General features: G+C 37.5%; 2 protein-coding genes and 1 pseudogene across 3 annotated transcripts; 2 read left to right on the top strand and 1 right to left on the bottom strand.

Annotated features, from left to right (window-relative positions):
• The first annotated feature begins 573 nt into the window (after window positions 1-573).
• Window positions 574-660, top strand: B0T23DRAFT_t65 (annotated as a pseudogene). Its single transcript has one exon. The product of its transcript is annotated as a tRNA-OTHER (tRNA).
• A 10,335-nt stretch (window positions 661-10,995) lies between these two features.
• On the bottom strand, window positions 10,996-12,681 carry B0T23DRAFT_368972 (uncharacterized protein). Its single transcript, XM_062836483.1, has one exon. The coding sequence runs from the start codon at window positions 12,301-12,303 to the stop codon at window positions 11,674-11,676; it is 630 nt and encodes a 209-aa protein (XP_062696637.1). The 5' UTR covers window positions 12,304-12,681; the 3' UTR covers window positions 10,996-11,673.
• Window positions 12,682-17,909: 5,228 nt separating this feature from the next.
• On the top strand, window positions 17,910-22,367 carry B0T23DRAFT_433967 (uncharacterized protein; the record flags this gene model as incomplete). The annotated part of the gene is made up of 3 exons (XM_062840479.1): window positions 17,910-20,302; window positions 20,396-20,573; window positions 20,632-22,367. 3 exons carry the CDS (start codon window positions 17,910-17,912, stop codon window positions 22,225-22,227), a joined length of 4,167 nt encoding a protein of 1,388 aa, XP_062696636.1. The 3' UTR covers window positions 22,228-22,367.
• Window positions 22,368-24,336: the final 1,969 nt, after the last annotated feature.

The raw sequence follows: 24,336 nt of genomic DNA, 5'->3' as shown, positions 1-24,336 counted from the left end.
AAAATACTAGTCTTAGGGTTATATATAGGGAACCAATAAACTAAAGGAAATACCTTCAAAGTTTTAAAATCCCTACAAAATCGCATATTTACTATAGAAACTATAAATAATATTAATATTTAGTAGAATAAATATAATATAATAATTAAGGAATAGACTAATACCCCGAATAAAGTAGAATTAATAAAAAGATTTTATTTTTCCTAGACAGATTGTTTCGCCCTATTATTTAACAATTTAACTAAAATAAAAATTATTAAATATATAATTAACTTTATAGAAAATTCCTAATTATAAACTTTTTAACCTATTTAATACTCGAAAAATATAAGGATATTTATAAAAAAAATTTTCCTAATAATAGAAAAAACAAATATAATCTTCTATAGAGATTCGCTATATACGGTTAATATTTTATATCCCTTAAAACCTAATATAAAAACGAAAGGGGAACGATGAATTATTTATAATTTCCGGCTAATAAATACTAATATAATTAAATTAATATATTTTTATTATAATATAGAGGCTAGTATAAATAATCTATTTATAGAAAGAATAATAATAATATTAGGGGGGATAGCTCAGTTGGGAAGATCTGAGCTTGGCCCCCTTTCAGTTTCATCCGAAAGGTCGTAGGTTCGAATCCCGCTCCCCCCCCTTCTTTTATCCGGTTTTTTCGGCCGGATCGGATGAAAGATCTTCCCCGCTATCGCTCTACTAAACGCTCTTAGAAGAAGAGCATTTATAGCGAAATCAAATATGGGGGCCCACCCTAGTCTAAAACCCTAAGTACACGTAACTGGGCACGTATTAAAAATCTCATTCTAATCGAAGATACGCCGGTTTCCCCCGCTCCGCTAATAGGGTTTAGGAATTAGAACCCTACTTCTAAAATCTATTCTAGAGCTACGGTTCCGCTTGGATGGAACCCGTCTGGTAATATAATAATTAACTAATTATATTATTTTACTAATTCTAATAAGAAAAATCGAAGATTCTGATTAAGAAAAGTAAGACCCTATTTCTCTACCCCTACCCTAAAAATAAGATAAAAGAAAAATACCCGCTTCCGGAACGAAGAACGTTACTGAAGCGTTGGGTAGGGAAGTGGGGTTTAAAGGACTAATTAGAAGTAACGAAAAATCCCCGGAATTAAAAGAGATATACTGAAAGAAGATAAACTAAAGCAACCAAAGCTCCCTAGGCTCCTTATAGTAAAGTAGGACGAAGGGTTCGGGTTAGGGTTAGGGTTGGATATGGAGAAGCTGAGGGTTTTCATCCGGATTTCAACAATACGGTTTTTCCCTTAGACTACGAACGAAGCAGCACCGCATACCCATTGGGTAGACTAGTATAACTAGTTAGCGTGATAAGACAATAATAATAATAATAATAATATTAATAATTAATATAAAAAATAGTTATTAGGCCGTAAGAAGAAAACTAAAATACTAATAAATAATAGGGGTACAAATACTATATAGAATATTCCTATATAACCGAATACCCTAAGGAATAAAAAATTCTATAATAATATATATTCGAATAGGAGATATAATATTCGGAATTTACCTACCGAGAATGGCAATTCCCAATAGGAAAATATATAAAGAATATAGCAACCTAATAAATAAATTCCGAGAAAATAATAGAAATAATTTTAATACAATATATAATTAAATAGAATCGAAAGTAAATAAATTAAGTAATAAGGAGACCCAAAGATTAAAAAGAGAAGGTAAGGAAATATTATACTTTCCGGCAAAACTGTTAATTTTTAAATATAATACTAATTTAACAAATATACTATTAATATATATTAATAATTATTATATAACCAATACAGATTTCTAAATATATTTATAATTTTTATCCGAAAAATACTTCCCCCGAGTAACCTTCGGACTAATTCTATTAGTAAATAAGAAGATAAAATTATTTATAAAGAACATAGAAATATTAGGCTTCTATATTTAGGATAGGAAAATTTTATTAATTAAGAAGTATAAATAAAAATTCTATAAATAAGCGGATAAATAAGAAAGAAATCCTCTAAAAATATAGGAAGAAATTTAAAAATTAATATATTTAACCCTATTTATATATAAATATATCTTAGAGCGAATAAATTTAGTACAAATATTATATAACGCCTTTTATATTCGGATTCTAGGACCGAAGGATATAATATTTACTAAACCTAATATTAATTAATAGTAGAGCGAAGGCCGAATAGGCTACGCAATAGGCACTATTCGAAAATATACTAATATTATAAGAAGAAATAAAAGAACTTATACCGGGGGAGAAAGAGAAGTAGTTGGAAGAGGCAATAAAGAGGGAGTAGGTAGTAAAGTAGTATATAAAAGTAGTAGAAATTATAAGGAAGAAAAAACGCTTCAATACTGTAAAAGCACGAATATAATTTAATAGAACTATACTATAATACTATATATAACCTAATATAAACAAAAATCCCGCGCTGTACTATTTATTGAAGGTAATAAACTCCCTATTAATATAAGCAAGAACCGGGAAGATAAGCCTACGAATATTCTTCTTCAAAAGAAAAATATTAGAAATAATAATACTATATTATTAATATAGCGTAGGGAAGGAGACATTCAAATATTTAATATTAAAATATTAGGAAATAAAATAAATTTAGCTTTAGGGCGAAAATATATTTATATAACTAATAAATAAAGAGGAATTCTATAACGAATTTAAAACGAACGCGGAACGGATCCTAAAATAGGCCTTATAGTTAAGGAGGTTATAAAAATATAAATTAGTAATTAAAATTAAAAAAGTAAAGGAAATAGAAAAAACGCTCGGGGATATAAATTAATATATTTAATTATATATATAAAAGACCCGGCCGAAGCTAGTAGTTACTAAACCGGAATAGAACTATATTAGAATTAATAAGAAGCTGACTAGACATATACTAAACAAATCGAAAATAACCCTAAAAAAGAATTAAATTATAATTAAATTAGGGGAATCGGGGAATTAATTACTCTACATTGCTATTATCTAATATCGTATTAATATTACTATAAACCTTAATCTCTTTAAAATTATAATTATCTTCTAAATTAAAACTTCTATTATTATCCTTATTAAAATCTTTAGTAACGACGCTAATAAGTACCATTTTTATACTGTAACGGGGTTAAATAAAAGTTGAATCGTTAATTAAACTTATAATTAAAATATAATTATAAATATTTTAAATAATTTACTTAATACTAAAAAACTATACAAAGGAAATTAATAGAAGTACTAATACAGGAGAAATACAGGTTACTTACAATAGAAAAATAAATATTAAAACTATCCTACCTAGTACAGACCACTATTATTCCCTTACTAATACGTATAATATTAATAATAATTATATTAACTTTATTAGAAAAAAAACGGATAGATTCTTCGACCTTTGTAATATAAAGACGAATTACAACAATATTATTACGAAATATAGTAAAGTCTATAAAAGTATTAATAATAATATAAATGAACTTTTTCTTTTTAATAGGAAATTTAATTATAATTATTAAATTAAAAACCGGGAAATTACTAATAAAAGAGAGTTCAATACTAATACAGTCCACCGCAACCTACACAACAGCTATAACCTCTACCTTACTAATAAAAACCTTAAAATTACCTTTAATAGTATTGTAATTATATAAAACTATAGTAGCCTCAATAAAAGTACATACTAAAAAAATAAATTTAATATCTAAATATTCTTTGGTCCTTTTTTATAATTAATATTTATAATAAGGAATAAAGGAATAAATTACCTTATAAATTAAAAATAAAAATACTATAATAATAGTACAAATATTTATAGGGATTTTAGAAATACTAAACCTAATTGAAAATAATTTTAGAAGCGGCTATATCCTAATAAATTAAAGGGAGGGTATATTAAAACCTACAAATAAAAACCTTATACTATTTATAATTCGTAGGAATTCGGAAGTACCCTATAGCAGCACTTTTCTTTTCTAACGTTTCCTTCAATAAATATTTCCGAATTTTTTTAAGGGTGACGGGTTTAATAGGGGTATCGTTATATAGTAAATTAGTAGGGCCGATATTAGGAAATACTATATTTAAAACAGCGTTACCCTCTAAATTATTAAGGGAAACCGTAGCCTTCGCGGCTTTAGCCGCCTTTAAAGTAAATATTTTCTTAATAGTACTATTAAATTTCTTACGCAGTATTATAAAATAATAACAATATTAATTCGGGTTAAATATAGGTAAATAGCAGCGGCGGATTCGGTTAAAATATAAATATAACGCAGCGAAGGTAGTAATATAATATAAGGAAAAAAGAAGGGAAGGAAGGAGAGAGCTAGGTCGAAGTTTCCTTTATAAAAATATTTAAATAGCTTAAAATAATATAATTAAAGAAAAATAGGATGAAAAATTATTAATTATAGAGAAATTATAATAAGAGAATAAAGGAAGGACGGCTATAGGCCGGAGCCGGATCGGTTACGTATATAATATAAATTTATAGCCTCAATTATAATAGTAAAATTATACTGAAAGGAAGGAAATTAAGAAGGTACAGAGCCAATACAGCGCTATTACAATAACAAAGCGGAGGGTTTTTACCCGGCTATTACAATACAATTTTTCCCACTAACTACAAGCGAAGCAGTACCGCGTGCCCACTGGGCGGACTATGTATATAATTAGCGTGTATAAGACTAATAATAATATAAAAAAGAATAAACTATTCGAAGTATCCTCCCTAACCGATTTCGCCCTACGAATAATTAAATATTAATAATTAAAAAATAAAATAATAATAAAAAGATATTGATAAATATTCGTTAAAAATTTAATAAATATAAATATTTTATAGGTTTTTAATATTTACGGATAAAATTAGGTAAATAAATTAATTAATAAAGTCCGGACTTATATAATTAATTATAATATTCTATTAATTAAAATCTTTAGAGTAGAGGTTTTTAGGCTCCTTTATTTTAAAAATAAAAATATTAAACTTCGGATGAAGGATATAGTTAAATAGGACGGCCTACTAATATTAATTTTAAATAGTAATAAAAGGACTGCTTTATCCGGAATTGAAATTTAAGTCCGATTTTTAGTATTAAAAATAAAAATACTAGTCTTAGGGTTATATATAGGGAACCAATAAATTAAAGGAAATACTTTCAAAGTTTTAAAATCCCTATAAAATCGTATATTTACTATAGAAACTATAAATAATATTAATATTTAGTAGAATAAATATAATATAATAATTAAGGAATAAATTAATACCCCGAATAAAGTAGAATTAGTAAAAAGATTTTATTTTTCCTAGAGAGATTGTTTTACCCTATTATTTAATAATTTAACTAAAATAAAAATTATTAAATATATAATTAACTTTATAGAAAATTCCTAATTATAAACTTTTTAACCTATTTAATACTCGAAAAATATAAAGATATTTATAAAGAAAATTTTCCTAATAATAGAAAAAACAAATATAATCTTCTATAGAGATTCGCTATATACAGTTAATATTTTATATCCCTTGAAACCTAATATAAAAACGAAAGGGGAACAATAAATTATTTATAATTTCCGGCTAATAAATATTAATATAATTAAATTAATATATCTTTACTATAATATAGAAGCTAGTACAAATAATCTATTTATAGGAAAAATAATAGTAATATTAATAATTAATATAAAAAATAATTATTAGGCCGTAAAAAGAAAACTAAAATACTAATAAATAATAGGGGTACAAATACTATATAAAATATTCCTATATAACCGAATACCCTAAGGAATAAAAAATTTTATAATAATATATATTCGAATAGAAGATATAATATTCGGAATTTACCTACCGAAAATAGCAATTCCCAATAGGAAAATATACAAAAAATATAGCAACCTAATAAATAAATTCCGAGAAAATAGTAGAAATAATTTTAATACAATATATAATTAAATAGAATCGAAAGTAAATAAATTAAGCAATAAGGAGACCTAAAAATTAAAGAGAGAAAGTAAGGAAATATTATATTTTCTAGCAAAACTATTAATTTTTAAATATAATACTAATTTAACGAATATACTATTAATATATATTAATAATTATTATATAATTAGTACGGATTTTTAAATATATTTATAATTTTTATCCGAAAAATACCTTCCCCGGGTAACCTTCGAGTTAATTCTATTAGTAAATAAGAAAATAAAATTATTTATAAAGAATATAGAAATATTAGGCTTCTATATTTAGAATAAGAAAATTTTATTAATTAAAAAATATAAATAAAAATTTTATAAATAAGCGGATAAATAGAAAAGAAATCGTCTAAAAATATAAAAAGAAATTTAAGAATTAATATATTTAACCCTATTTATATATAAATATATCCTAGAGCAAATAAATTTAATATAAATATTATATAATGCTTTTTATATTTAGATTCTAGGACCGAAGGATATAACGTCTACTAAACCTAATATTAATTAATAATAGAGTAAAGGCCGAATAGGCTACGCAATAAATACTACTCGAAAATATACTAATATTATAGGAAAAAGCAAGAAAATCTACGCCGGGGGAGAAGGAGAAATAATTAAAAGAGGCAATAAGGAGGGAATAAATAGTAAAATAGTATATAAAAATAATGGAAATTATAAGGAAGAGAAAATACTTTAATACTATAGAGGTATAAATACAATTTAATAAAACTATACTACAATACTATATATAGCCTAATACGGATAAAAATTCCGCATTATACTACCTATTGAAGGTAATAAACTCCCTACTAATATAAACAAGAATTAGAAAAATAGGCCTACAAATATTCTTTTTTAAAAGAAAAATACTAAAAATAATAATACTATATTACTAATATAACGTAGGGAAGGAAATATTCGAATATTTAACATTAGAATACTAGGAAATAAAATAAATTTAATTTTAGGGCGAAGGTATACTTATATAACCAATAAATAAGGAAGAACTTTATAATAAATTTGAAATGAATATAGAACGGATCCTAAAATAGGCCCTACAATTAAAGAAACTATAAAAATACAAATTAACAATTAAAATTAAAAAAACGAAGGAAATAGAAAAAACGTTTAAAAATATAAATTAGTATATTTAATTATATATATAAAAAACCCAGCTAAAGCCGGTAACTACCAAACTGGAACGGAATTGTATTAGAATTAATAAAAAGCCGACTAAACATATACTAAACGTATTAAAGGTAGTTCCGGAAGAAAATTAAATTACAATTAAACTAGGAAAATCGGAGAACCAATTACTCTACATCGCTACCATCCAACATTACATTAACATCGCTATAAACCTTAACCTCCTTAAAATTATAATTATTTTCCAAATTGGAACTTCTATTATTATTTTTATTAAAATTTTCGGTAATAATACTAGTAAATACCGTTTTTATATTATAACAGGGCCGGATAAAAGCCGAATTATCGACCGGACTTATAATTAAAATATAATTATAAATATTACAAATAATTTATTTAATATTAGAAAATTATATAAAGGAAATTAATAAAAGTACTAATATAGGAATAATACAAATTATTTATAACGGAAAAATAAATATCGAAACTATTTTATTTAATACAGACTATTATTATTCCCTTACTAATATATACAATATCGATAATAATTATATTAATTTTATTAGAAAGAAGGCGGACGGATTCCTCAACCTTTACAATATAAAAACAAATTATAGTAATATTGTTATAAAATATAGTAAAATCTATAAAAATATCGATAGTAACGTAAGTGAACTTTCTCTTTTTAATAGGAAATTTAATTACAATTATTAAATTAAAAATTAGGAAATTACTAATAAAGGAAGGTTCAACACCAACGCAATCCACTATAACCTACACAGCGGCCACAGCTTCTACTTTACTAATAAAAACCTTAAAATCGCCCTTTATAGTATCGTAACTACGTAGAATCGTAACAGCCTCGATAAAGGTACGTATTAAAAAAATAAGTTTAACGTCCGGGTATTCCTCGGTCCTCTTTTATAATTAATATTTATAATAAGGAATAAAAGGACGGACTATTTTATAAATTAGAAATAAAAATACTATAATAATAATATAAATATTTATAAGGATTTTAAAAATACTAAACTTAATTAAAAATAATTTTAAAAGTAATTATATCCTAATAAATTAAAAAGAGGGTATATTAGAACTTATAAGTATAAACTTTATACTATTTATAATTCGTAGGAATTTAAAAGTACCCTATAATAATACCTTTCTTCTCTAATATTTCCTTTAATAAATATTTCTAAATTTTTTTAAAGGTAACAGGTTTAATAAGAGCATTATTATATAGCGAACTAGCGGGGCTGATATTAAGAAGTACTGTATTCGAAGTAGCGCTGCTTTCTAAATTATTAGGGGAAATTATAATTTTTATAACTTTAACCGCTTTTAAAGTAAATGTTTTTTTAGCAGCGCTATTAAGTTTCTTATACAATATTATAAAATAGTAGTAATATTAATTTAAGTTAAATATAAGCGAATAGTAGTAATAGATTCGGTTAGAATACGGATATAATATAGCGAAGGCGGTAATATAGTATAAGGAAGAAAAAAGGGAAGGAAGGAAAGAGCTAGGTCGAAGTTTTCTTTATAGAAATATTTAAGTAGCCCGGAATAATATAATTAAGGAAAGATAGGATAAAAGACCGCTAACCGTAGAAAAGTTACGGTAGGAAGACGAAGGAAGGATAGTTATAGGCCGGAACCGGGTCGGTTACGTATATAATATAAGTTTATAGCTTCGGTTATAACGGTAAGGTTATACCGAGAGGAAGGAAATCGGGAAGGTACGGAGCTAATATAGCGCTGTTGCGATAGCAAAGCGGAGGGTTTTTACCCGGCTATTACGGTACGGTTTTTCCCACTGACTACGAGCGAAGTAGCACCGCGTGCCTACTGGGCGGACTATGTATATAGTTAGCGTGTATAAGACTAATAATAATATATTCGGATTTTAAAGAAAATAGTAAAAGGGGGAAAGTTAATATAAAAAAAATAATTAAAAAAGAAAGCCCAGAGTAGGGGGAAGCGTAAGTAATAATAGTAAAAAATATTTACGAAGTTATTAAGGATAATGCACTTATTAGTATAAATTATAGCCGGGGAATTTATATTACGTTAAATATAAGTAGTATAGAAATAGGTACAGTAATATTCTAAATTAATAATAAAGATCTAATAAAGGAATATAACGAAAAAAAATATTAGAAGGATATTAAAATTAATATATTTATATCCTAGAACCTATTAAATATAAAATCCTACTATAATAACCCGAAGAGGGAAATATTAATAGTAGTAAGAATATTAAAAGAGACCCAATAAATAATTTAAATATTAGAATTCCTAATATATATTTATACCAATTATACTTTTATTATTAATACTATAAATATAAAATTAATAATTTATTTCAAAGTAGCAAAATAAATAAATATAGTAATAGAATTTAATATTAACTTCTACTACCGTCTAAATACGGATAAAATTATTAAAGTTATTAATAGTTTATTATAATTAACACCGAAATTATATAATCCTCTTAGGGCAAACTTAGGAAGAGAATTTCTAATAAGAGGAATATTTCCCGAACTAAATAATATTATACTTCTATTTTCCTTTATAAAAGAAAGTATTATAAATTTAAAATATTTTAAATTAGGAGGGTTAAAATAGTATAGTAATATTATTAATTAGTTTATTATAGGAAATAAAGGTTTAAAATATTATGAAAAGCCGGACTAAAGAAAAATAAAAAATAGAGTAATTTATTTCTATTTATTAGAAAGGAAGTTACTAGGGTTTAATATCAATGATATTCTAATAGAATATATAATTCTTAAAGAATAGGAATAAATTCTACGAAAAATATATAACAGTTATAAATATTATTTAATAGAAATTATATTCCGGGAAATCCGGGGAAGATTTTAATAATTAATTAGGGTAATTAATATTATTAATTACTATTATACCTACTATATTTATTAATAATATTCGAAGAAGAAATTAGTAGTTATTTTAAGAGCTATTATAGTTTTTTAACCGATAGTATTATTCGGTATTAATTTTTTAGGCCTAATATCTCCGAAAGTAAAAGGAAAAGAGGAATATATTTTAATAAATATTAATTACTTTTCCTATTTTACTTTAACGGTAATATTAAAGGAGGTTATAATTTTAATAATTATTAATATATTATTATATATATAATTCCCAATCTTAAAATAGCCCTAATAAATATATTCGGATAATAGGAAATGTTTTTGAAATGAAGTATTAAAAGCTATCCTAGTTAACTATAGAATAAAAATATTATTTGGTTTAATAATAAACTTTAAATCGATAGGCCTAATAGAGAAATATATAGGATTGATCGTTAATTAATTACGGAAATAGGGAACGTTTCGGGAAGGGAGAAATTTCAAAATCTAGCTGGCCGTATTTTTATTTATAATTAGTAAATTAAATACTAGATTTATATTAAATATTAATATAATACCTTCTAAAGCAATATTAGGGTTTCAACCGGAATATATTAAATTTACTAACGAAATAACTAAATAATATAAAATTTTACAAGAAGAATTAATTAAAGACGGAGAATCCTTTAATAGAATATTTACTTTTATTAGTAAAAGAAAAGAGGATAGAGTTAAGGTAGAGGATAGGTATATATTAAAAGTAGCAAAGAATAGTAATAAGGAGCTAAGGAGGCAATTCGAGGTGGGAGATTGGGTTTAGGAATAGAATTAGGATAAATCTTATTTAAAATTCAAATTAATATAGGTAGGATTATAAGTTATAACGGAAGTTGTAATACTATAAATATATAAAGTAAAGTATATTAATAGTAAAGGAGTAAGAAGGAAGTTATATATAAATTATATTAAGGAATATTAAAGGCGTATAGAATAGACGGAAAAAAACTATTTACAAAATATAAAGGAGGTAAATATAATATTATTTAAAGAATTAAAGAAATAGACCGCTAAAGAGACTAGGATTGAAGAGGGGATTTCGCTTTATTCGGAAATCTAGGTTAAAGGTATTTAGATCTAAAACGATAGGGGTTCTTAGTAGAGGAGTCTTATTTCGGGGACGAAGCTATTTTGAGAAGGGTTGGGAGGGTGCTGAGACCCACTTGTTGTGTGTCACGTGAACTGACAACTCTTCACCTATTTAAGCTAGATCGGGTGGGGTGCTTCAGACCCAATCCTCTTCTTCTGCTCTTTAGCCGACTTTTGACTAATGAGAAATCATCACTTTTTAGAAGACATGCAAATGTGGCTTGTATGGAATCCAAAAGGGCGATTTCTTTTCGGGAATGCAGATGTTGGTGCAGGAAATATATTAAAGAAGGCATCCAGAAGTGGTCGATAATTCTGACTCCAAGGTCTTGTACCTTTTGGAGACTCCTTCTTGGGTCGTCTTGGTGTCGTTTGTGGCTAGGTGTTTTCTTTGGCAAACTCTCTTTTAGGAAGAAAGCTGGACAATGATATTGATTATTCCAAGCATTGGCCGCACTTCCCGAGAGGCTTATGCTGTCATGCTCATTAAATCCGTCAGGTCGTTAGTTTGTGCGACCACCGCATTGTCGTGATTGAGTGTATGATGACTCTCTCTGTGAGCGCGAATGTCAGGGGGAGGAATTGGAAAAGGTGAGTTGAATCGTTTGATTGGTGTGGCAGGGCACCGTCGCCGTCGTTGTCGTCGTCGTCGTCGGATGTGCAATGGGGGTGAAATATTGTCCGGGGCTAGGCCGGGGATACCGATAGCAGCGATAAACGACTTCGCTAATGTCTGACGACTGACCATGACGACCTTGTCGATATTTCGCCGTGATAATTTGAGGAGCGCGGTGGACGAGCCTGGACAAGTCTTTGACTGGCGGGAAGTGGGCAAGATCTGCCGTTTTGTATATTCCCCTGACGGGGTTCGGGCCTGCTGGTGGCCTGTTGCAAGATTGGCAATACCTTTTTCGGGACTCGGCAGTGGAGTTGAAGAAAGTCTCGGGAGCTTGACTCTGAACTCCGGGTTCCATTCCAGAGGGGAGCCTGAGGTTAACCCCACGATCAGGATTTTGGAAACTTTCTCTCCACTGTTCGTTCCGTACCCACATTCCTTGCGATATCCCCGGCTGGCCGAACCAAGCGTCGGTACCGGCATCGGTCTTTTCCTTTGATGGTACGGATGCGGTTTCCACTTTGTCCAGTTTTAGAAGCCCGTGCCGTGGTGGCTTCCATTCTTGCGAGACCAACATCCTCCCGGGTTACCGACACGAGTTGAGAGTATGCCAAAGCAAGCAAGCAAGGGAATCCAGAGAAGCTGATGCACGTGCGCTGATAAACCCTTCCTCTTGCCTTGTGATCGGCATCGACAGTCACTTGATGGAATGGACGGCGGGACTGCTCCCAGCCGACGAGGGGTGTCGTGTCTTGTCTGTGGGAAGACGTTGGAAGGACAAGCATCATGCCGGGGGAAAACAGAGGTTCATCTGAAGTTGGCGTGTAGAGGGGACGTGAAAGGGACATCCCGAGATTGGTTTTCGCTGGTGCGTCGCTCGTCACCGTCGATCAATAATGGCACCTTCTCCAGACTCCGCATTGGCATGACTACCTACAAAGCAGCTGCAGGTCCGAGCACCACGCTGCGCCCGGATCATGATAACGCAATGCTACCCTGAGGTTTTTGTCGACGACGCCGACTGTCTCCTGAACAAGCCGAACTTTGCTTAGTTGTTTCGAGTATCAATAGTGGCGAATCTACAACGGCGAGCTTTTCTTTTTTTTTTTTTTTTTTTTTTTTTTTTTCTTCTTCAAGCCAGACGCATTTCATCTTTAGTGGTTAATGTTTGTTTCAATGACGATTTTGAACATTTTCTCTGCCAGGGGAAAAAGGACGAGACCACTCAGTCACATTGAGGTACCTGGACGTAGGGCAGGCACAGGACAGCCCAGGCACAGACAGGCTCACAGGGTCTCGAGAGTCGGGTGTGCAAGGGGGCCCCTGCCGTCTTCAAGCTAATGGTCCACCTTTGCCGGCTGGAGTGACTAGTGATCGATCCGTAATTTCTGACTAGCGGTAAGTACCATAAATATGGTAAATTCCATGTAAAAATGCCCATTTTTACCATTTTTACTTGATCATGTGATTGAAATCCGGTTTTTTGCTGTCAGACTAGCCACCCAGACAGGGTAAAAATCGCGCAATTTGTGTAAAATCGATTAATCTATAAATAAATGCCAGCGCTGGATATTACTATTATTCTAGTATTTCTGAGCCTTCTGGAGTAAAGTATAAATATTATATTTCGTAACTATCTCCCTAATTCTGTATACCTTTATTAGGCTCCCTCCTCCTCCCTCCTATTGTCTTGATCGCCGTCTTATATATGTTTATATAGCTGCTCCTCGATTTGTAATAGTAGGTTATCCCTATTTACTATAGAAAGCCCGGTAAAAGATTGCTGGAGGTTTCTAAGCTTCCTTCTATTTATATAAATAAATGTAGTTATATTTATTTTATTAGTATTAAAGCGGTTACGCCTCGGATTCTCTAGAAAGTTTATGGTAGAGAAGGCTCGCTCGTATAGTATATTATTAGCTAGTATACTAAATACCCTTATAGTAAGGGGGGTAATAATTGAACTTTATTTAACTAGTATACTTTAGAAATTTATAGGATTTATATTTCTATACTCCTAAATGCGTTGGTTTAGTACGTATATCCTATAGCGAGTCCTAAACTATAAGAAATCCTATACGAACCGCTCCTCTATAACGTTATATAAAGTACGAGTATATAGTTTAATAAAGTCTAAGATTGAGGTAGTGAGGTTGGCGATGGGGGGACGAATATTGGCTGCTGCTTTTTATATAGTATTTTAGTGTAAGAGGTAGTTAAATTAGTTTAGGGGAATTAATTATTATTATTATTGTAGTATAAATAATTATTCGAATTTATACTAGTTATTATTATAGAGGGATATATAGTCGGCCTCCTAGGTAGTCTATATGGTATTTTAATGAGGGATGATGTAATTAACGGTCGCTCTATTTACTTCTGATATTAACTGGGCTTTATAGAGTGGTTTTATAAACTTCTCGAGAGTTTCGAGACTATATTAGAAATTAGTATTGTTAATAATATTGAATAATGATTCTATTTTAATTGGTTCGTCTTATTGTATTATAGGGAGTATAGGGAATATAGTTGGGAATAAATTACTTTATTGGAGTTAAGGGGGGGGATAGGGGATGCGGGGGGGTTCTTAATATTAATAATTATTTATACGGGTTTACTATATAAATGCTTTAAGTGTAGGCTTTATATATTGTACTGACTGTAGAGATTTGTATTGTGAACCCTATTTTGTAATTATATTAGTTCGATTAATTAATAATATAAATAAAGGGATTAAGAGATTACTTTAATAGTTTCTAATTTACTTTGCTAGTATAGAGATGAGTTTACTATAGTATATTATTATTAACTTTCTAAAGTGGGCTAATTGTAGCTTCGATATATAAAAGAAGTTTATAATAATAGAGATTTAATAATTTAATATTCGAAATAGTAGTAAAGAGACTAAATCTTTTATTAATAGCTATAGTGAATAAGAATTGTATAATATTGGAAATACCTAGTTAAAACGCCTAATTATAAATTCGAATATTACCCGTTGGGCTATAGTATACGTATTGGTAATAAAGCTATTGATTTTAGTTGTAATATTAGTTATTGTATTATACGCTTTTGAAATTATGTTGGCGAAGTTTATAGAAGTATATTCGGTAGTGTTTATATAGCGGTTAGATTAGAAGAAAGTACTTCTATTGTTAGGTATCGAGAAGGATATATTAATAATTCGTTTACCGGCGTAGTTATCTAATTTATTAAAGAATATATTAATATAATTAACTCTATTAATATATTTTTCTTTTATTTCTACCTTTATTTAATTATAGATGAGGGGTAGCTAATTATTTATAATAGAGGCCGAATTAGGAGGGATATATAAAGGGTTAAGAGAGTAGAGGAATACCCGTATAGAGGATAATTCGAATAAGTTGAATAGTCGGCCGTTGAGAAATATAATTTTAGTAGCGTGTTAATTAACCTTCTTTACTTGCGCGGTTGTTAGGGAGACGGTGTAATTGCGTATATCTTTATAGTATTTAATTTGCTAGTGGAGGCGGTGATTTCGGTATTATTAATAATTGTTATTAAAGTGGTTGTGTAAGTGGGTAATGTTGAATGCGCCGGTCTATTTGTAGTGCGTGTAGGTAGTGGTCTGGTATGTGCGACCGGGGTTATCTCGTAGAATAAATTAATTAACGATATGTTTATTTCGACTGTTTTGTATTGGGGGTATAGTATTGAAGGGTTGAAGCTGGCTGGCGATAGGGGTTGAAACTAGGAATCTGTAAAGCTCGTCGATATACTAAATAGTTGAGAAATAGCCCAGTTGTGCCTAGTCGATTGTTCAGTATGGGGTGCACGGACTATTGAATTAGCGGTAAATTCAGTAAAGATGTAATTACTTGAAAAAATGCTCAATTTTCAGAATCGATCGATCTCTAGGAGTAACCCCATTTCACTAAAGTGGGTGGGCCTTGGACACTGGGCATCCCCAATCTCTCTTGAGGTGCCTCTCTAGCTCTACACTACATTTTTATCCCCGCTGGAGGCAGGAGCACCCGGCACAAGCAGAAAGAGAAGGAGAGAGATGGGAGGTGAGAGGCATCAAGGGAAGGCACGGCTTGGGATCATAGGCACCAACAACAATGAGCAGACGGAACAAACAGTTCACGATACGATGACAGGCTCAGAACGAACAATACGAACTGTTAACATATTCCCGTGTAGCGAAATGTCATGGAACAATGAAGAGCCAAAAGAGTCAGGGAGAGCTTGGGCTAGCTTGACTAGCGCCAGGTCCCGTCCCGGAAATCAATGCTGTTATTGGGAGGAAGGGATCCTCAATCTCCATTTGCGCTGGAGCAATTATAGGTCCCGAAGTGGGTGAAACCAAACCGTTGCTGGACCCTCTTAACCCTCCGGCTTAACCCCCGAGCTCCCGTACACGTAACCTGGGCCGGGCTCCCCCAAAAAAACACAGGCAGGGTTGCAGTAGCAGAGTCAGGAACTTGTGGAATCTTAAATTCAATGAGGCAACGCCGTCGAACAAGGCAAAAGAGGTAAATGCCCCGATCCCCCGGCTTTTGAACCGGACGCCGCCCCTGAGCGAGGAGTTACTTGCAGCTTGTCATCTCGTTCATTTCTCATCTTCCACCATCATCACCGTCATCGCCGTCGTTGTTCACCCAGCTTCCGACAGTCCGTATCGCCAATCTCGATTCCGAGACACTCTCGGGTAGCTGGCACTGGGGAGGCCTTGTAACGAAACGGTACGGGAAAAATACATCATTGGCCACTGACAGATTGGGACTGTTCAGTTACGAAAGGCCGGATCTGGATTTCATCTCTTTCCTTTCTTCCATTCCATCTTTCAGTTCCTCTTTCCCGCACCGGGACCCTTTCGACCTCAGTTTGACTTATCATCCCTTTCGAACTGTCTATCACACGGCCATAACACCATCATCCGTTTCGTACCTCTTCATTTTTGATCCATCCGTTATTTCTCAATTTGCGCCCTTGCGTTATCCGTCCGCCCTCTTTCGGTCATCAGCCAGTGGATTTATGTGTAAATTCAGCACAGCATCACCCACCTCGTCCACCCATTTTCGAATTTGAGTTCGGAAAATATCTCCTTGACTTTACACAACAGAATCGGCAGCCAGGACTGATTGGTCCATCATCTCAAGGTGCGTAGTTCCATTAGTCGTCACAAGGTCACACGGGGCACATTTGGGTCAGTCTGGAGGAGGGGAGTCCGGGACATGTTATGTTGGCAAATACATGGAACCCCCAAGGATGAGGAAAAAAAAAAAAAAAAAAAAAAAAAAAAAAAAAGGCCAACGGCTGGCTGCCTCGTCTGCTTGCATCCCGCCTGTTTTGTGTCGGTGCCGCAGAAGAGGAAGCATTGAGAGATGATGGGATATGGTTGATGGTTGCATGGCTATCCGAATCTCCCGTTGTTGTTTCGTTGCAGAGGACGTACACGTCCAGGGTAGATTCCTTTCCTCTTCCCAACACTCAGCCATGTTTGTTGCATCCAGTGCCGCTTGGTCGCATCTCTGGTGTACGGACTGAGGTTGAATTTGGGGTTGGCACGGCAGCACCGAGTTGTTCTACCTTGGCGCCATCTTACACCATCTTCCTGATGCCCAAGCCATACATTGGCTATATACTACTCCTATACTCCCATACTCCCATCTTCATACCCTCCCTTTCCCGCCAACGTGTTTCAGCCTCAGCGCCGTATCCTCCATGCCTCTTCCATCTTATACGTCAACAGCTCTATGTCAATGAGTAGCTCAACTGACGAATCAGCGCACAAAAGCAGCCTCCCGCACGCTCACCTGCGAGATATATCGCCTCTTCTGGATACTTCCTGGCCTCCTGGTCTCACCCTACCACCCACTCGCCATACAATATCCAGCCGCCCCGGCCTCTTGCTTGCTCACTTCTTGCGCATTTTCCAACACGACGAATGCTCGGCCCTGTCGTGCTCCCCCGCTGGCCTGACGCCTCGTCGCGCTAGCTACCTGTCGTGTTGCCGGAACACCAGACGACCTGCATCCCGCTAGATTAGCAACTCCCTAATTCATCACACAGAGACCAGCTGCATTCTTGCATCCTGTACCAACATGGCTCCCTCGTCAGACCAAACCATGTCTCGGCCGGAGTCGGCCATTATTTCTCCCTCGATAAAGACGCATTCCCGCTCGAGGGCCCTGAGTATATCGAGCGACAAACCGTCTACCATTGCGACCAGCTTCATGTCGCCTCCGCTAACCGTATCCCCTGAAGCGGCCTTCATCGCCGCCTCGGCCGCCTCACAAATCATCACCAACGACCACGACAGCCACGCCGACACTTGGCTCGATCAGCATGGCATTGAGCCCTCCAGCGAACCAGCACTCGTTTCTCCAGCCGCCCTACAGCTAGTCAATAATTTTCTCGATCACCTGCTGTTCAACTTCATCTCGGTTGCGCGCTCAGCTACGCTAGCTGCCCTTCGTGGAGCCATAACCGAAGTCCTCAAGCCGAAACTTGCCAAAGATGTCATTAGCCAGGCGGATGAGGAGTTGCAGGAATACATGGGGGACACTGAGGAGGACATATCAGATCCCATCGCAACCAAAGACTGGGACTTGGAGCTGATCTGGAAACGGACTCGGCTACGATGTATGGTATACTCGTCACTGGGTGACTTGGAAGAGGAGGATGAGGACTATTACATGGAGAAGGAGCTTCTGAACTCACGCCAGGACGATCAGTCTTCCGAATTGGTTTCTTCTGCTGCCTCCGTATTCTTGACCTCGATCATTGAATATCTCGGCGAACAAGCGCTGACCATTGCGGGGCAGGCCGCCTTTCAACGCATTCGTGTCAAGTACGAGAAGGAGTTGAAAGAGGGCCTGCGGAAACACGGCGAGGCAGCAGAACAGATTGTGGTGCAGGAACACGACATGGAGCGAGTCGCGCTTGATCGTACTCTGGGAAGACTGTGGAGGACGTGGAAGAAAAAGATCAGATCGCCCTTGATCACCAATCTGGACAGAGGCTTGTCCCACTCATTTTCGAGGGACTCGATGCGCTCGTTTCGTGGAACACCGACGCACCTGCGCTCATCCAGCGTCACAGAAACCCCAGTACCCGAAACCATTCCAGAGCCCACGAACGGAACCGGAGCCAAGGCTGATGCGAACGAGACCGAGACAAAGGAGACAGTCAAGGAGGAAACGGTGGAGGAGTATTTGATTGCTGCAGCCATTCCTCTGCCAATGGGTGAGAATGACGTAGAAGAGATCGGTATCAGTTTGTTAGCTCGTTCTCAGAGCAGAGATGGAGCAAAAGAGAGAGCTGCTCGCAAGAGGGCAGTGCGGCCAAAGAGCTTGATGGTATGGCCCGTGACCAAGCCTGCTAACCCACCCACTCCTACTCTGTCGCCGTCGCATACTCCTCTGTCAGCGTCCAAGAAACGCTCTAATTCACTCCCAACGCCTACTGCCACTCCCAGCGGTTCGCCTGTACGAACGAAGCCACAGGCAAGCGAGCTCGCACCCCTTCCCTCTGCTGTCGAGGGGAATTTCGAACAGCCTCGGACTTTAGATGACACGCAGCCGGCTCGGGACGAAAAGCCAGACAACCTCGGAGGTGCAAAAACGAGCTCAGTTGGAGCTCCCCTTGTGGGTGCCCCCGCCTCCTCACAGCAGGCTGAGACAAAGCCTCGAACGCAGAACTCTGGCAATTTTGAGTCCGAAAATGATGTCAAGGACAGCGATGAAAGCGAGTATGACGATGAGTTTATGGACGAAGAACCACAGATTCTCACCTCATCAAGGATATCCATCTCTGGCCGAAGCTCATCTCCCGCAGTGTCTGAGCAAGGAAGACCAGCACCCATCATCACGACGCTGGGAAGGACTAGAACGCCTAGCATCTACTCGGCACGCTTGATCGAAGTAACCAGTCCTCGCAGCCCTGGCACGGCCGCCCGTAACAGCCCAATACTAGATTCGAGCGAGCACATGCGCTTATCCCGAAGCAGTAGTCTCAAAACGGCCTCAATCACCGAGGAACGATTGCGACATTCCCCGGACAGTGCATCCGGGGCACGGATTTCTGGGCACGGCGGTACCAAGTCGGCGTTGTCTGCTCAAGTCGCCCCCGAAGATGTCTCTCCTGTTACGGATGACGGTGTTCTCGAAGCGATCCCCGAGCCTCCTTCACCAGATGAGCTTGAGGGTCACAATATTTCACGTGGTTCTAACCCCTTTGTAGGCTCAATTGTTGAGCGTGGGCCGCCCGGCTCATCTCCCATCCGCTCCACGCCCAAGATTACAACCCCCACTAGTTCGGCTGGGACATTTGACTTTGAGGATAGGCCCAAACCGCCTCCTAAAAACCACGCTCAGAGTCGCCCAAGGGTCTCCGTTGTGCCAGAGATGCCTGATCGGAGTCCCATCAGAAGGAGTCCCAGCAACCATTCCACGGATGATCGACCGACCTCGATCGGGAAGATATCCGTGCAACGGTCTCGTGGTCGCAGCCCATCTGAGACAGGCTTCATTTCTCGGTTCCCGGAACCGCCGAAACCTGGTGTAATGGTGCGACACGAAACAGCCAGCTCGATATCGTCCACATCGACGAGGTCGACGAACAAGTTGAGGCTGGTGAGGACTTCGGAGGAAGCCTCGATGGCGGGACAATCTCGGGAAGATGTTGCGCGAAACTTTGAAGAGCTCATCCAGAGCGATCAGACCATCCAGTTCACGCTAACGCCCGAAAGCATGCGAGACATCGACGTAAGTTGGATCTCATTCATTTAACTAGTGCCCAAAAGGCTCGGATATTAACTTCCAGAAACAGTCTCAGTCAACGCGGTCCGCCGGTAGCGCCATCCTCTCTGTTAAAACCAGGAAGAGCCAGGATTCCCGTCGCGACTCAGACCAGTCTCGATCATCGTCGTCTAATCGCAAGAAAGATGCCAAGAAGGACAAGGATGCCCATTCGCAGCATCCCTTGCCCGAGTCGAATCGCAACAGTAATAACAGCACAGCATCCGGCCCGATCCTGCATGCAATTCCACAACCCCCACGTGCGCACCCGCCGCAAGCGAGAGATCCGAGAATAGCCCGAGAGTCGGTAGCTGATTTTGCCGACTTCATTCGCGCAACGGGTCCTACTGGCATTAACACTGCCGCCACGAACCGTTCGTCAGGGCAGCAGAGCGGACTCCGGAATGTCTCCGGGCCTGTCTCCCCTCCTTATGTTCCCCTTATTACTGAGGCTCCCCGACCGCTCACAGCCCGACCGCTCACAGCCCGTGATCCCCATACCGAGGCGGACGATAACTCAGATCTCATCGACTTCATCCGACGCGGCCCACCTACCGCGGGCAATCCACGGATCCCGCAAGCAGTTGCACCTTTGCGGAGCACGCCGGACTCCGATCAGATGTCTACCCTCGAAGCCGGCGGTAAAGCTGCGGATGCCCAACTACACGACGTCGACGTTAGAAACAGCCAGGCCTCGACCGATCTCGCCAGTAACTCAATGCATTCGCTCCAATCATCGGTCAACTCGCAGAGTGCTCTGCTCAGCAAGAACAAGTCCCAACCTACCACTGCCACCGGGCGATTTGAAGGAATAGAGGAGGACGATGTGGTGATGCCAATGCCATCAGCTATGCCGCAGCGCAAGCGCCGCGGGCCTCGCGACCCATATGCTATCGACCTTACAGATGAGGAGGACTTTGATGAGGATGATGATTATCCGGTTAAGCCCAAGCGACCTCCGACAAACGAGGAGAGCTTGATGGACTTTCTGCGAAACGTCCCCCCGCCGCCGGAACCCACTGTCTCTCGCGTGGTGACCTCGCCAAAGCAGCCGCAACCGAAGAAGAAATCAAGCGCCACGAGCTTGATGTCACGATTTACTAGACGCGAAAACAAGTCGAATGCCCCTCCAAGCTCGTCCGGCAGCATGAGCCCTCAAAGCCCCGCAAGGCCTATCGAATCCCGAGGTCTCAGCAGACGCGCCAGCGCCAGCAGCGGAAGGGGCTACACCCCGATCCAAGTTCACATGCCCCCCGGCGTTGATCGATATGCACCTTCCTCCGTTAATCAAAACTCGATCAGTCACAACCCAAACATGCCAATGTCAAGAGGGCGAGGCATGTCACAATCAAGCGGCATTACCGCTCCGCGCGTAGCCATGAAGAGGTTCGAGCCAAGGGACGCCTACGTAGCTCCCACGTCGGAACTCTCGGATCTGGCTTCGTTCCTGAAGAACTCGACGCCGCCGCCTAGCATGGGGGCTGCGGCGCCGTTCGACTTTGGCGGGCCGCCGCCGCCTACTGCCAGTGCCACGGGTTCGAGAGGGGGGGATGGGGCCGGGGACTCGAACAGTTTCTCAAGGGTGTTTTCGAGGAGGAGTAGGAAGGCTAGCATTGTTTGAGCGACATCTACTACCCGTTTTTTTTTTCTGTTTTTCCTAACTGCATACACTCTACATCCCTTCTACCAGTGTCTCTTCTGGCATAATTGGGCTGCGCATCGCATCATCACATAATCTAGGCAGATTTTCTTTTCTCATTATTGATACCATAACAGACGGAGGGTTACCTTTGCCGATCGGTTCTTTTACTCGTTTTGTATCCATGGTCACAAAGCGTGGGGTTGGGAAAATCATGGCATATGGGTAGTGTCTTGTCTCTTGCTCCTTTTTCTTTCTTCTTCACTTGTTGAATACTGTCTTGGATATAGGGTTGGTGGATGCGTTGGATGACTTGTACCTGAAGGTCATGAAGAAGTACAGAAGGAAGGCGAGAAAGAAATGAAGAAGAACGACGAACGTTTGATGCGCTGCTCTTGCACTATTCATTGGTTCGTCTTCGTGTCCAGATGTACTGCGTGATGCGTGAAAATCCATCTTGGTGACCCTGCTATCGGACTCCGGTTAAACGGCGTACCATACCTATCTCACGTCAACTGTATCCCTCCCTTCTTTCTCTCCCCCCCTCGATCAGTGGTTAATCACGGATTCAGAAGGTGATACCAAATTGACCACATGTGGTTTTGATGGTTACAGAGAGCTGACCACCATGTCATACCCGTTGCTATGACAAACATGGCACTTTTGCAGCTGCTTCTTCTCATCGATGAGATGATTGTGTGGAATGAGAGTATGTAAGACGGAGAGGATTGGTGGACCATTGAAGATGTTGATGAACTGATCCAGACTGGCATCTACAAAGGCAAAGGCAGCTCCTCGCAACTCTTTGGCTCAGTTCTCGGTCTTCGTATTCAGAATCCGAATTCCCCATAAGAAGCGGAAGGATAGGGTGCAAACTCAAAAGTGAGTGGGAGGGCATTTCGAAATCTCCGTCAGTTGTACTCCGTGATCTTCGAACATTACCTCGTACGGAGTACATGTGGATTTCCGTGAAGGGGTCGGTACTAACTATGTACTAACGATGAACTACAAGCGGTAAACTCTCCACCAACGAACGAAGCCCGTCGTCGTCGTTGTCGTCGTTTATTTGTAGCTGAGAGCACTATTTACTATTTAGCGCACCGTCCAATAGTGTTACGAACTATCTGAATGGTACGTGCCTGAAACCTAGGCCAGCTGGGTACGACCCGCTTACAGTTTTACAAACTAGTCTCGGCAAGGTCTCCCCGAACCAAACATGTAGCAAGCATGACTTGCGGAATGCGAAGTACATATGTAGGCAATCTTCGGACCTTCTAGAAATAGAACATCAATGAGCGGAGGAAAAGGATCTGGATTCACTCGATCAAGTCAGGTCATTTTCCTGCACGCTTGCGCTTGACGCACGCTTGGTGCCTGTCCTGTCGGTCGGTTGGCCCTGTCAACAACTCTGTCACACCATGTGGTTTTCTCGGCACGGTCGGGTACGGAGCCTAATGAGGCAGTCGGTTGCGATGTTACAGCGGGAATAATGGCGTGGTTTGATAAAGGCTGTCGGGGGAGAGATAGGACAGTGTTAAAACCCCAAACTAGTGTCGTTTGGGTGAAGATGCTTAAATAGTTCCGAGAACCGGAGGAGGTCTTCACACGGTTCTGTGACGATTCTCGAAAGAATTCCCAAGAAAGAGGTTTTCCCGCGAGTCTCCCGGAGTTCGTGCTTTCATCGGAAGTAGTGCCAAGTGGAACCGAGGATCTGGATACGCTAGTGTAAAGAGCGCGGGTTGTAGCAATGGTAGTGGTAGTGGTAGTGGTGGTGGTGGTGGTGATGGTTGACGATATCCCTCTTCAGCCCACAGTCATTTGCAGGACCATCCTGCCCGTGCGCTTTTCTTCTTCTTGTAATCGTACCACATTGATCTTTAGGCTTCACAGGAGATGGGAAAATCGACCACAGTTCAGCTTCTTAGGCTTCCAAAGAGGCGTCGTTCGCTTCGCGCTAAAACTGTCCCGTCGCTGCAAGTTCTACAGTGTCGGAAGCATCTACTATATAAGCGAGAGACGCCCAACGATCACGGGATCCTGGAAGGTTTGGAAAATTCGCAAGGTGGGCGCTCTAGAACAAAAGGGAAACGA

Source organism: Neurospora hispaniola (genome assembly GCF_033458365.1).
Source record: "Neurospora hispaniola strain FGSC 10403 chromosome Unknown B0T23scaffold_1, whole genome shotgun sequence".
NCBI lineage: Eukaryota > Fungi > Ascomycota > Sordariomycetes > Sordariales > Sordariaceae > Neurospora > Neurospora hispaniola.
The sequence above is the reverse complement of the archived record's forward strand: the minus strand, read 5'-3'. Positions and strand labels throughout refer to the sequence as shown.